At 32.3% G+C, this 12672-nt stretch overlaps 1 protein-coding gene and 1 long non-coding RNA gene across 5 annotated transcripts in view; both read right to left on the bottom strand.

The window, feature by feature from the left end:
• Window positions 1-782: 782 nt before the first annotated feature.
• Window positions 783-1799, bottom strand: LOC126736613 (uncharacterized). The gene is made up of 3 exons (XR_007660704.1): window positions 1653-1799; window positions 1443-1573; window positions 783-1384 (listed from the first exon to the last, which is right to left on the bottom strand). It is a non-coding gene; the product is annotated as an uncharacterized LOC126736613 (long non-coding RNA).
• Window positions 1800-2925: 1126 nt separating this feature from the next.
• LOC126736589 (moesin/ezrin/radixin homolog 1-like) overlaps window positions 2926-12672 on the bottom strand; it is a 63372-nt gene continuing 53625 nt past the window's right edge. For all 4 annotated transcript variants that reach the window (XM_050441016.1, XM_050441014.1, XM_050441015.1 and 1 more), the window contains exons 4-8: window positions 6760-6990; window positions 6312-6710; window positions 6042-6225; window positions 5723-5983; window positions 2926-3404 (exon numbers count right to left, since the gene is read on the bottom strand). In XM_050441016.1, coding sequence (XP_050296973.1) covers window positions 3243-3404; window positions 5723-5983; window positions 6042-6225; window positions 6312-6710; window positions 6760-6990 — 1237 coding nt within the window. In that variant the 3' untranslated portion in view covers window positions 2926-3242. The remainder of the gene's footprint in view (window positions 3405-5722; window positions 5984-6041; window positions 6226-6311; window positions 6711-6759; window positions 6991-12672) is intronic.

The following is a 12672-nucleotide window of genomic DNA, read 5'->3' as shown; positions in this document are numbered from 1 at the left end:
CTCATATTACACGAGGAAATTTTGCAATTCGGTAAAATGAACTTTTCACATGATCAATTTCTGGTTGTGTATCAGGCATGTTTATGTATTCAGGTGCTAACAAACAAATCATATGGATTACTTTATGTACAATATGGCTAGGAGTAGATTTATAAATACCCACAAAATCCCCAATTATTTGGTGCTATTGATTCCCGACGTTTTAGCTGTAATTCTGCCACAGTCTCATTGCTCAGCCGAAACCTTATTTTAAATTCTTCGTCACTTCACCGGGTGAAATGATCCAGACGTACTCTAAAGGTTCGTCGGGCTCTTACAGCTTGATTTTGGTTTTCATCACTACTACTAGATAATTCGTCCTCGTCACTGCTAGATCCCCAAAGAAATTTACTTTTTTCGGGTGAAGATGAAGATGACATTTATACATACAAGCAAAATTAATTTTAACAATTTTCTTTATAGAAAAATAAATAAGAATTTTTAATTTCTCTATCTCTTGCCTTGCACCGAAATAAACAAAAAGCTATAGGTTATTTGTAAAACACTTCACTTAACTGTCGGTTCATAATTTCAAATGGTGACTCAACCGACATTTCGACCTTCGATTGACGTTTATAATACGTTTGACGTCTAGTTGAAACTCAACCGGTGGTCAGCCAGACATTATAATACCGGCCTTTAATGCCATATCATAGGAATCGCCTATATCTACAAGGTTATCACGGATGAGTAACTTAATGTCAACATCAACTCAACCTTTATTATCACACTCAGTATTTTTAACAAAATATTCTTCTTTGAAATAAATGTTAGATGGCGTTTGGCATTTCTGTATCTTCCAAAAACGTTCTAATTGAATTTGTACATCAAATTTCTCGCAGGCAGTTAAATTTTACTTTCAGATTACATTTTAAGAATGACTCAAAATCGCATCAATCTGGACCTAACTTCGTTAGTGCATAAAAGGTCGTAAAAGATGGCTGCTGGATTGGTTAGAATGAGGTTTGCTGGTGGTTTGCAATCTGTTAAATTAAAGAACAAGCGCAGAATTTTTTTCCCTAATTCTATCAATTATCAGAAAATCTAATGTCGACTAATTTTAAGTAGAGTTTATTGTTGCCCTGATTTTCCTACGAATAATAATGGCATAACCACCTAAAAACCATTGTCTCATACTGATGTTTGTGGCTTTTTTAAATTAATGCTTAACCGTCTTGCCAAACTAGTAATAAGATTACTCACGCTAGCGGAATCTAAACTACACATTGCCTGAAAAATTTGACCTTGCCCTGCAGATTCAGTGTAAACAATAACTGTGGAAAGCAATGTTTGACGCGGCGCCCTTTGAATATCGATAGCGGCTCTTCTCTGTCTGTCGTATAACCTGAAAACGCGCAACTATTATTACTTGGATTTTAAAATACTGGGATGTCGTCACGCACTTGCCCCGTGGTCGTCGTCGAATCCTGGATACCTCGCGGTCTGGATTGGGCTGAATTTGACTAACTGTCAGGTCGTAATGCAAAACCCTATCGTAGAGAAATAAGGAAGCAATTTATGCTGCTTGAAGCCTCTGGAAGATAATTTTAAAAAGTCGCTTCAAGTATTAATGTAATAACTTTTTTTGCTAAAGTAGCAAGATCTTATCATACCTCTCTCCTCTTTTCTATTGATTTGAATGACTAGGTAAATGCCTTGTTGGTTGAACTTATTGGTCTTGATTTTCTAAGGTTTCTGAAACTGACACTTATTAGAAATAGATGACAAAATAACTGTAAGTAGGAAATTCCTCTGTCGAGGGCAATGCATTTGTTGCAGCTGATCATATGTGACTGTGAAATTAACCTAACCTAAGTTTATTACCAGACTCAAAAAAATTAGATTCAAATGTCCGTCTCTCTCTCCCGTTATTCTTAACCTTTATATTAACTATATCCAAGACTTCCAAATCGATAAAAACTTCATCAAAATCATTGTAAGTCTTATCGATCTTTTCCATATAGACCGTAACTCCTCGATTTTCTTAGGGCGAAATCCAAAATGAATTCCGCGAAACCAGACAGACAGTTGTCTGTGTTTAGCAAGAGTCTCTAGTATTTTTTAACCTATTTAATATAGCTCTAAATCTTCATTTGCCATCTTGACTGGGCTATTAGTAATAAAAAATTAGATTAAAATTACCTTAAATTGTAAAAACTGACAGTTTGTCAAAATAACAATCTCTGATGACAAAATGACTTTTAAAATAAAGTAAAGTATGTAAGCTGTTAAATGACTTATGTAAAATATAAACATAGGGTAGATCTAAGGGAATAGATTGAGACGAGGAGACCGATACACTTATCTGCTAGTCACTACTCGAACGACTTGCATAGTACCATTCTCTGAATAAATGTCTAAAATGTCCCGATATCTTCCTGACTGTTTAAATGACGATAATTTAATTCGAAGGACCATGAAAATATGTTTAGGCCTGCTCTGGCTTAAGTGTTTAATGGTAAATGTTATTACATTCATATTATGCATGGTACAAGAAAAAGAAAAATTTATATATGGATATCGGCGCTCTCCTCTTAATTTCCTCTTCTGATTTCGCGAATGCGAGCGTAGATCGGCTTTATAGGCCCACAGAAGGAAATCATTGTTTGCCTTGCGGTGTTGTCAGGAATTGAGAAGCATGATGTTATTGTAATTAGTGGAACCGCAAGTAAAATGATTTGTGACTTTTTAGACGTGACTATGAATCTTGGCTAAATACTTAAGATGGATCTCAACAGCAACTTTGAGCTATTTAAATATTTAGCGAAAAAGAACTTTTTCGTCTCTCCTTGACATAGATCAGTTACTCCAGAAAAGTATAATTTTTAAACATTAGTATTCTTTTTTTATTCTTTCTTCTACAGCGTATTATATATAAACAGCAGATTACTAGATTTAAATATTTATTAACATTTCTAATAAATTAGGCATTAACATTTTAACGCTTAAAAAATTATAAAACAATAATAACGTTAGAAATATCCATAAAACGGGTGAAATATTTATTAAACAAATAAAAATGGCAGTTCTGGAATGTTTTTAATTAAATCGGAAGTATTTACTCGCGATATTTCATGCATGAAAATCCCAATTTTGAAATATACGCATCCATGTATATTCAAGCAACGCAAATAATTAATCAAATTAAATACATGTTACATTTAAAGAGTTTGTATGAGCTTTAAATACAACTGTAATATATTTTACATGTTTTCAAACATTTCCACTCTTCTGCTAGTGTTTCCCTTGCGAATGTCTCGTAAAGTTTTGTATTTGTCCCTGCCCTCTAGGAGATTAATTCGGTGGATCCTGTCCAATTCGCTTTCGTCGTTAGTTTTTGTAGCATTCAATTGCTCTTGCAAAGTCTGAAAATTAAACAAATTAAGAACATTTTATGAATATTTCTAATACTATTAAAATGCCAGTATATAATTTGTTTGATATTTGTACTTTTATAACATACTTTTGGCCTTGCAAGAATGTTTATGGCCCAAATTGTTAAAACAGGATAGGTTTGTTCGTAAATGTTGAAAAAAGTGGTAAGTAAGCAAGTTTTCTCAAGTCAATTAATATAAAGTGATTCAACTTGACTGACAATGCCTGAGATCTGTTTCGACTCTATATATTTGCCTTTGGTGACGTCGATAATGATACAACCATACTACGCGACCTCAATATTATTAAACAATAAGCTCCAACCGCCTTTGGTTAAATTTAAGGAATTTAACAAAAAATAATTAGGCTATTTTTCTGTAAAAGGTTAGACGGGAATTGGAGTAGCAATTAACACAAATCCAGTATTTTTTACCCTTATTCCATGTCACTATTAATAGAGATAATTAAAATAAAAATACGAAGTCTCAGTGTTAAAAACTCAATCGTGTTTAATTTTTATTTTAATTTTAATAAATATCAATAAAGGTGGTTTAATTTATGGTTAAAAAAAAAGAAGAAAAATGTCTGTAGCCGCTGCGAGCTCCAAGGATGGATGGCTTTATTAAAAAATCATAAATTTTTGACGACAATTTTTGGTATAAGTTATATCACTAATCCTTTATCATTTGTTCAAGAAATTACTCCTAGTGTTGTAATATACTTTATATGTAGAGGTCAAGATAGTCGCGTTGATTGAATATTTGGGAAGATACGCAATCCTGTCTTTTAAAATGTACCAGGTCGACTATCGATTGCCGTCCAGTTTCACTCATCGAGTGCTGCTGCTTCATCCCTATAATATTATATACCTATCTCTCTTATATATTTACCTTGTTTATTTGTTAAAAGAGAATTTTGATGGAAAGTGATGGGTTCCGATATAGTGACCTTAGGATCCATTGGATAGTGATCTGTGATACAAGTATGTAATATGTAAAAATGTATTTATTTTGTTATGCTGGTGTTAATAAAAAAGGGTCTAAGCAGGAATCTGCGTCACATCCAGTTGTTAGTTTAATATAGGGTAAAAAACCTTAATTTGACATGCGACAGAGATATTCATTTACTGTACTGCTATTTACGCCCTGCAAGTCAATATTTATATCTGCTGTGAAGATTTCTATATTATTTTGGAATTTGTCATCAAAAAACGTAAATCCTCAAATAATAAATTAATATTTGAGTTTGGAGATCTATACAGTATAATTATTCCATAGTTTTGTTTTAATATAGTAAAAGTTTTTCTGCTTATCATTATTTTTGAGTTATCTAACTTATAGTGATTAGCAACGGGATTTAGCACATTTTTAAATAGGATTAAGACCGCATTATTTCTATTAAAATCCCCTCGATTATAGTATGTACTATAACCTTCAATATTAAAGCATTCACAAGATGTTGAATTGAAAAAGAAAAAGAATTGAAATTAAAAGCCCTCAGTAAAAATAAACACATTCAAACAGAAAAATTCAATTTTGCTTCTTCACATAAAAGTAAATATATATCAAAATTTTCTAGGTGAATCCTAACTAGTTATTACTTAAAGACCATAAAATTAATAAATTGATTTAAGATTTCCTTAAATAATTAAATAAATAAATTGAACAGCAATTTTTGTAAAACCTCGGTTTAGTTCTTGTAGATACAATGAATACTTTTTGGTGAGGTTTATAATTAGATTTTTTTAAAGATTTGCTAATAAGATTTCCCAGTTTCGGTTATTATAAATCAGAATCTTAATTAATAACTGTAAATATTTATCAATTTGCCATGGACATAGTTTTAGTATATTTATTTAGATAATAGTCGTATTTATAAGACGACAGTCTTATACCTCTTCCACGGTATCCACTAATGAACTGCAGGACATCCGTCGCTATGTATGGCTAGGTTGAAAGCTCCAAAAATAAATCAGCCATTTTGATAAGTAAAAAGGAATCAAAAAGGAATAATCGTATATTATGGGAGGAGAAGTAAAAGTGAAAATGTAAACATATTAATTTTTTAAAGGAATTTGCGTCGACATAATCCAATATTATCAAAAGAAAATTCGCCAACACGTTAGTCTACAATTCTACTTCCGTCGAAAGTTCTTCTGAAATTCTAATATACGAAAAATATTAACATTATTACAATATAATGTCATTATTTTTCCTAGAGGCAGTTTTAAGTTGAAACTGCTGTTCATTACTTTTATTATAGTCAAAACACTAAAAATCCTAGTCCTAGTGTTCCTAAAAATACTAACCTTTAGCTGTTCTTTTAACTGATCATTAATTGGTTTTACATCAGGTAAAGTATTATCAGCATCTGGTAATGACTCTAATTCCTTTTCAGTTCTATTTGCTTCTTCTAATTCCCTCTGGCGACGTTCCTCTTCACGCCTTAATTCTTCCTCATGACGCCTTCTCTCTTCCTCTTCCTGTCTTAGTCTGGCCTCCTCCTCCTTTCTTTGAGCCTCCTCAATTGCTTCTTGTAGTCGACGTGTTTCTTCATCTTTTCTAGCAACCTGCATCGGAAAATATGGCATGCATTAGTTAAATGATTAATTATTTAAAAAGACTTACTTCGTCCTGAATCCTTTGTACTTCTTCATGCTTAGCTCTTATTTCTTCTTCTAGTTTCAACTTTTCTTCAGCTTCCATGGTTTTGCTTCGTTCCAATCTTTCCATCATTTCCTGCAATTCCACACGCTGCGCTTCCAATTCTTCTTTTGAACGTTTTAGATCCTCTAGCTGCTCTTGTAATTTCCTAAAAATATAAATAGTGTATTAATTTTATATATACAACAATATGTAGGAATTTTAAGATCATTTCAATTTTTAATCTTGTTTTACCTAATAGTCTTCTCAGCTTCCAATAAACTTGCTTGTTTCCTTTCCATTTCAACTCTCATATCTTCAAGTTGCTGTTTATACATAGTTTCACGCTTTTCAGCTTCTTCTCTCGCCAGTCTTTCCGAGTTATACTTTTGTCTTATACTTAGTTTTGTTTTTCTTACTTCATTTGCCTTTTCCTTCATCCTTGTTATTTCTGGTGTATCAGGCTTCCTTCTCCTTACGTACAATTCATGATTTCCAATTCCCAGGTTGAGAATTTGTTTACTAACTTTTTCATTGGTGGTTATAATTACAAAATTCTTAGCAGACTTATCGTTTGGTCTGATGACAAACTTGGTGCCTTTGTATTTGAGATTTTTTATTTCAGACCATGGGAACGAAATTGTAGGATTTAACCTAAAAACTGGTTACAGTATTCATACTCTCATAAGTTTAATTAACGTACCTATCATCAACTTTATAAATATTAAGACCTAGTGCGGTTACGCCAAGTAGCAGTTCAGTTCCTTTAACGTTTCTGATATTAAAATAAGAAACTCCATACATCTCCAAGTTCTGTACTAGTTTAAGGTACTCCAACATGGCGTCTTCTTTATCTAATCCCCTGTGTTTTAACCACATATTTGTTATGCTAGTTTCCCATTCTGAGAGAGGCATATTGTGTTGTTTTATTACCCTAAAAATTTTATTATTACAATATTATTATTATCAATAGTAAATAAATACTAAATTTATTTACGCTTAAGGTTTTACTTTACCAGAGAAGTTTTGTTTAAATGCGGAAGTGCAAATAATTGGAACAACGAAGTGATGTAACTCACACGCTTTACAATTTAAAAATATAGAGCAAATAAAGCTAATATAGGTTCAGAAGCGATTATTTTAATGCATATATACATTTTTACATAAATAATTTGGCCTTTTTAGTCATTCTATTTTATAAAAAGAGTTTTCTAAAGGTTATTATTTATAAAATAATTCAAATGTTTACTTTACTGAAAGAAATTTAAGAGGATAATTTTTTAGTAGCCTTTCAGCTCCAAAAACAAAATAAGTTTAAAAAAATGTATAGTGATCATCTCTCACATTTATTTTAAAGCATTTATAAAATCAACAAGTGATCAAGAATGATTAAAAAGCTCTTGCGCCAGAAAAAAATTTGAAATTATTGTAAGCTATGAAATTATGAACGATCAAAATTAGTTTGCCATCAAAAATGCGAATATTACTTAAACCTGAAGAAAAATTTATTAAAAATATTCTTATCCGCCAATGGTAAAAAGGATTCCTTCGCTATTGTAAATTTGATAACACTAGTATTTAGAATACTTTAATAAATTATGTTATGTGGTTTATTATTTGTAAATCATGATGATGACTCTATGCAGTGTGTATTGAGACACTGATTTTATATCAAAATGAAGTAAATCTATATCTGATTTACTGTATGTATGCAATTATGACCTGTACGTATTGAAACGTATCATCCATTTTTCTCTAAGAGACCAAACGAAAACAAAACAAAGGTAAGAACACAAAGTCACGGTCTCATCCAATCCATATAATTTTTTTAAAAGCTACACAACACGTGTAGCGTGTGAAAAAAAGTGTTGTGTGTGGTTTTTTAAAAAATATCTGCATACCAGAGGGTTCAAAACTAATTTCTCTGGACGTTAAGAACTTATTTCCAAACATTCCACCTGGTGATTGCCTTGATCTAGTCAGGTTCCTTTTGCTTAAGTCACCGCTTGACAGATTTATTGTTGATGATCTTTTAACACTCCTCAAGCTAGTACTTGATCAGATTTTTTTCGTTTTTAACAACAGGTTTTTTAGACAAGTTACTGGACTAGCAATGGGGTCTTGCCTCTCTCCTCTTCTCAGTGAGATTTTTATGCACCATTTGGAGAAAAGGATTGTCAATGGGATGTTTGGTGCTTTTCTCACTGTATATAGGAGATACGTGGATGATATTTTTGTGGTATGGAATGGAAATGATCTAGAATTGGCGGATTTCCTCATTTCTATAAACTCTCTTCACGCAAATATCTCGTTTACCATTGAAGAAGAAAAGATGGAAAGTTACCTTTTCTTGATCTGCTTATTTCAAAAAATACCAACAAACTTGAATTTGAGATCTACCGCAAACCCACCACTACGGACAATGTCATCCAATACTCCTCAAACTCCCCTTATTTCTACAAATTTGCGTCTTTTTATTCCCTTTTCCCCTTTTCTATCGCCTTTTCAACATCCCCCTTTCTAGAAAAGCTTTCCTTGATGAACTTAATATAATTAAACATATTGCTTTTAATAATGGTTTTCCACTTGATATAATTAATCGCCTTTATTCTAAATTCTATAATAAATACAAACTTACTTACAACTTAATCCATCTTAATAATGAAAATAGTCACCTTTTTAGATCAATGTAATTTTTTGGTAATATTTCTTTTTAGCTTGCAAAGTTTTTCAAGTCTACAAATCTTACAATTCCTTTTAAAACTACAAACAGTTTAAAAAGTCAGCTAGTTAGTACAAAAGATAAGGCAGATTTCTTTTCAAAATCAAGGGTATATTTATTAAGATGTAATGACTGTAATGCCATTTACATAGGGTAATCGGGGCGAAAAATTTCCACCAGAATAAAGGAACATACAAGTTTGGTGGACAGGTATAAAGATACTGACATGATCGAAACTAAATCGGCGTTTGCAAGTCATTTATTGGCCTCCTCACATGGTTTTTCTTTAACTCAGGTAGCGGATATTTTGCATGAGTGCTCAAAAGGCAAAAAACTGGACTCGTTAGAAAAAATGGAAATAACTAAAGCTAAGAAGAGCCCTGTCCTTATGTGTGTGAACGATATTTTCACGTTTGAACCTCACCTCATTTATAACAACCTCTCCTAAAAAGTCTTTTCCTTTTCGATTTTAGATATTTTTAGTTTTTATTGTTAAGATTGTTTACTTATATTCACACTTATTAGTATAGTTCGGATTGTTCCCCATGTTTGATCATGTTACTTGGTGGCCTATGGGTTAGACGCGCGCCTGTGATGATATGATCTGTGTAGGTCCAGGTAATGAGTTTTATAAGCGTTCTTCTTGTGAAAAATATCTTAATGTATTTTTTAGGCCTGATGATGCTCCGATAGGAGCGAAACACGTGTAACTTTTTAAAAAATTATATGGATTGGATGAGACCGTGACTTTGTGGTCTTACCTTTGTTTTCTGTACGTTTTGTTAGTATACCTATACTTTCTGTTTTTTATACATATTTTTGTATGTATGCGTTAAATTTTATAAGGCAAATTACTTTATGCAGTGCTGTAAAGTTTAAAAAGGGAAAGTTATTAAGTATATTGTGTAAAATTATTATTCTTGTAAAATCTATTAGCTATAAGAAAGTACTATAAGACATTTGTGTAGCTTTGAAAGAAGCTATAAACAGACAATCCATTGCATAATTATCAGATAAATCAAATAATTACTTTTTAGCACTAGTTAAATTTAGCTTTTCAGCAGTTGTCCATTATTCCTTGCTTTTATTCGTTTATTAAACCTTTTCATAATATACATTATACAAGATCAAGACCTGTATAAAAAACAATGCAATAATCTAATAGAACTTCAAGACGCAATTCATTTAGCATTTCAAAATCTGAGAAGAAGACAAATTATTATTTTGAATGCTATTTAAAGGATTACAAAGATGTGCCAATTTTGTATCAGAGAAGATGGTGGTCATTTTGAATATCTCTTGTAAAAATGTTGTTTTGTTACATTGTTGTTTTGTTATATGATTGTTATCTTTAAAGTGTTTATTAAATTTATATATTTGTTTTTTATGTTCTTTTATTACAAAAAAATAAGAATGATGCAATTTCCCATTCGTCGTTATTAATTTGTAACTTTTTATTTGTCTATTATTGTTATTCATGGCCTACTATTAAATTATGCATTTAATTTAGAAAATGGTTATTTGCGTATTTTTGATAACATATAAGTCCATACTATTATATATTTTTGAAAAGTTAAAAAAATGGCCAATTTTATGAACTATAAATTTATAAGGTGTTCCATTTAAAAAAACATAAGTTTGGGTTATAACTCAAAAACTATTATTCAAAAAAATATATATCTATACCACTATATTCTAGGGAAAAACGTCTATAAGAATGAGTTTTTACTGTTACAAAAACTTTAAAAATAACGGAGACACGACGGGAGTCCCAAAATGCAAAAATTTCAAAAATGCCGTGTATCTTAAGAAATAAAAGGGCTATGAAAATGTTGTTAAAAGCATCTCTAGTTATACGAAAAAGTAGCACAGTGTCGCGAAAACTGCAACTCTCTATCTCTACAAATAACGGAGATATCCCGCAAAAGTACCCAAAATGGGACACACTGTACAGTAACTGATTATATTGGACACTAAGGTTTTGGGTGTTCTACAATTTACTGTGATGTTAATATAAATAAATAACATTTCGGAGACATTTCGATTTAAAAAGTTTACTTCCCTATCCAATATCTTAACTCTTATCATCAACGGTTTCAACATCAACGGCAAACGAGGATGTTCGCTGAGTAAAAAAGTGCAAATTATTTGTTTTCACTGTGACAAGAAAGTAGTTTCTGGTGTAAAGTGCAAAAAGTGTCTTAAGTTATTTCATCCAGCATGTTTGCAACAATCCATAAATGCTAAGTACAGCATTTGCAGTACTCACCTCAAAGTTCAAGATGTTAAAGATCTTTTGGAAATCTGAAAGATGTATCAGGAAAGAGATCAGATATGTCTGAAAAATATGTGTCTTTGGAATTCAACTATCAATCGATGAGGTAGAAGCTTGAAAAAATAGAAAAAGCCTTGGAAGGACATAATGACAGGGTACAAAGTGCGATCATTTCATTAACTATCCAAACTTTAAGGAGTTCTATCGGCAACGTCGGAAACCAGACTCCGTATGCGTATACGTCAAAGATTACGTACGTCGGAGATTATTTCAGTGATCGCTAATGCCGAACCTACAAGCCAATTCCGCAACGAAAAAGAATGAAAACGCGCAAATTCAACGGAAAACACCATCCTGTCCGCGGCGTACGTCGACGAGTAATTCTGATATAGTGTCAGAAGTGGCTAAGCACATGGATTAGAGGAGTAAGAAAGGAAAACCAAAATAAAAAGGATAAAGAGGCTATTTCTGTAGATTCTGATACGGTTCAGCGAAATAAAAACATGTTCGGCAACGCCGGAGAGATGGTGGCGCTGGCGGTTAATTGTACATGCCGCGGTGACGAGGTCACTCGGCATCGAGACCCTGATGAGCGAGGGTGATGCGCTAAAAGTTTTTAATTTTGGTTGTACGAATAAAAAGTTTGAGTTTGACCGGTGTGTTTTTGTAATTGTGATTCCTCTGACGACCCAGAACGAGATAAAGCTCAGCTTGAGCTGTTTCATTGGCACCCAACTAGAGGCCTGAGGTTTACAGTTACCAATTGCTTAATAACCGGTAAGCTCTTTCCAATTTCTTGACGTGCTGTTGCTAGGCGGATCATTAAATAATTTGCTGTCAGCCGACGAAAAACACGTCTTATGGGTGTTTAGTTAATCGCATGTGGTACGTTGTCTACGTTTTGGTACAGTTCAACATGTTTGGATGTCTTCAGGGACAATAGACTATTTTACGAGGATCTACCTAGTTTCTATTAAAATAAAGGTTATTAAAATAATAGAATCCTCACGGAACTATATTTTTTTTGTGCTTTAGAATACTTTAATGAATATTCGGAGTGTTTAATATTTATCACAAAGTTGGTTTTTTGTAGAAATCTACCCTTATTCTAGATTAATGTTTAAGTTTGATAAGGTAGAGTTAGTAGTTTGGTAGTATTTTGTCGAGTAACTTTAATAGTGTAGACAGTTTTTGTTTGTTGGTGGTCTTACTTTGTAAAAAAAAAAGGAAGCTAAAATGCCACCTAAAAGAAAAAGTAAAAATAGGAATCAAATGTCGGACTTTGTTTATGATTCGGATAATGATAATGCGGAGGGTTCGCAAACAAATAGTGTTACCGCACACGAAAACATGACTCAGCCTAATGATTTCAATATGGTGCTAAATAAATTAATGTCTGAAATGAGTATGTTAAAACAGGCTGTAACCGATCTATCCATCAAGCAAAATCAAAATAGTGGGGAGAAAAATGAGACCGCGAGTGTAAGTTTACCGGTTGCCGGAGCGATAGTTCAAGAGGGCTTAACAATAAATAGGCAAAATGCTTGTTTGGGGGATAGATCCTATATTTTAAATTTTAAGGAATTGGGGGGTAATAATTTATATTTTTCTCCTGCGGG

This window comes from Anthonomus grandis, chromosome 5 (genome assembly GCF_022605725.1).
Source record: "Anthonomus grandis grandis chromosome 5, icAntGran1.3, whole genome shotgun sequence".
Classification (NCBI taxonomy): domain Eukaryota; kingdom Metazoa; phylum Arthropoda; class Insecta; order Coleoptera; family Curculionidae; genus Anthonomus; species Anthonomus grandis.
This window is presented reverse-complemented; position numbering and strand designations above follow the sequence as displayed.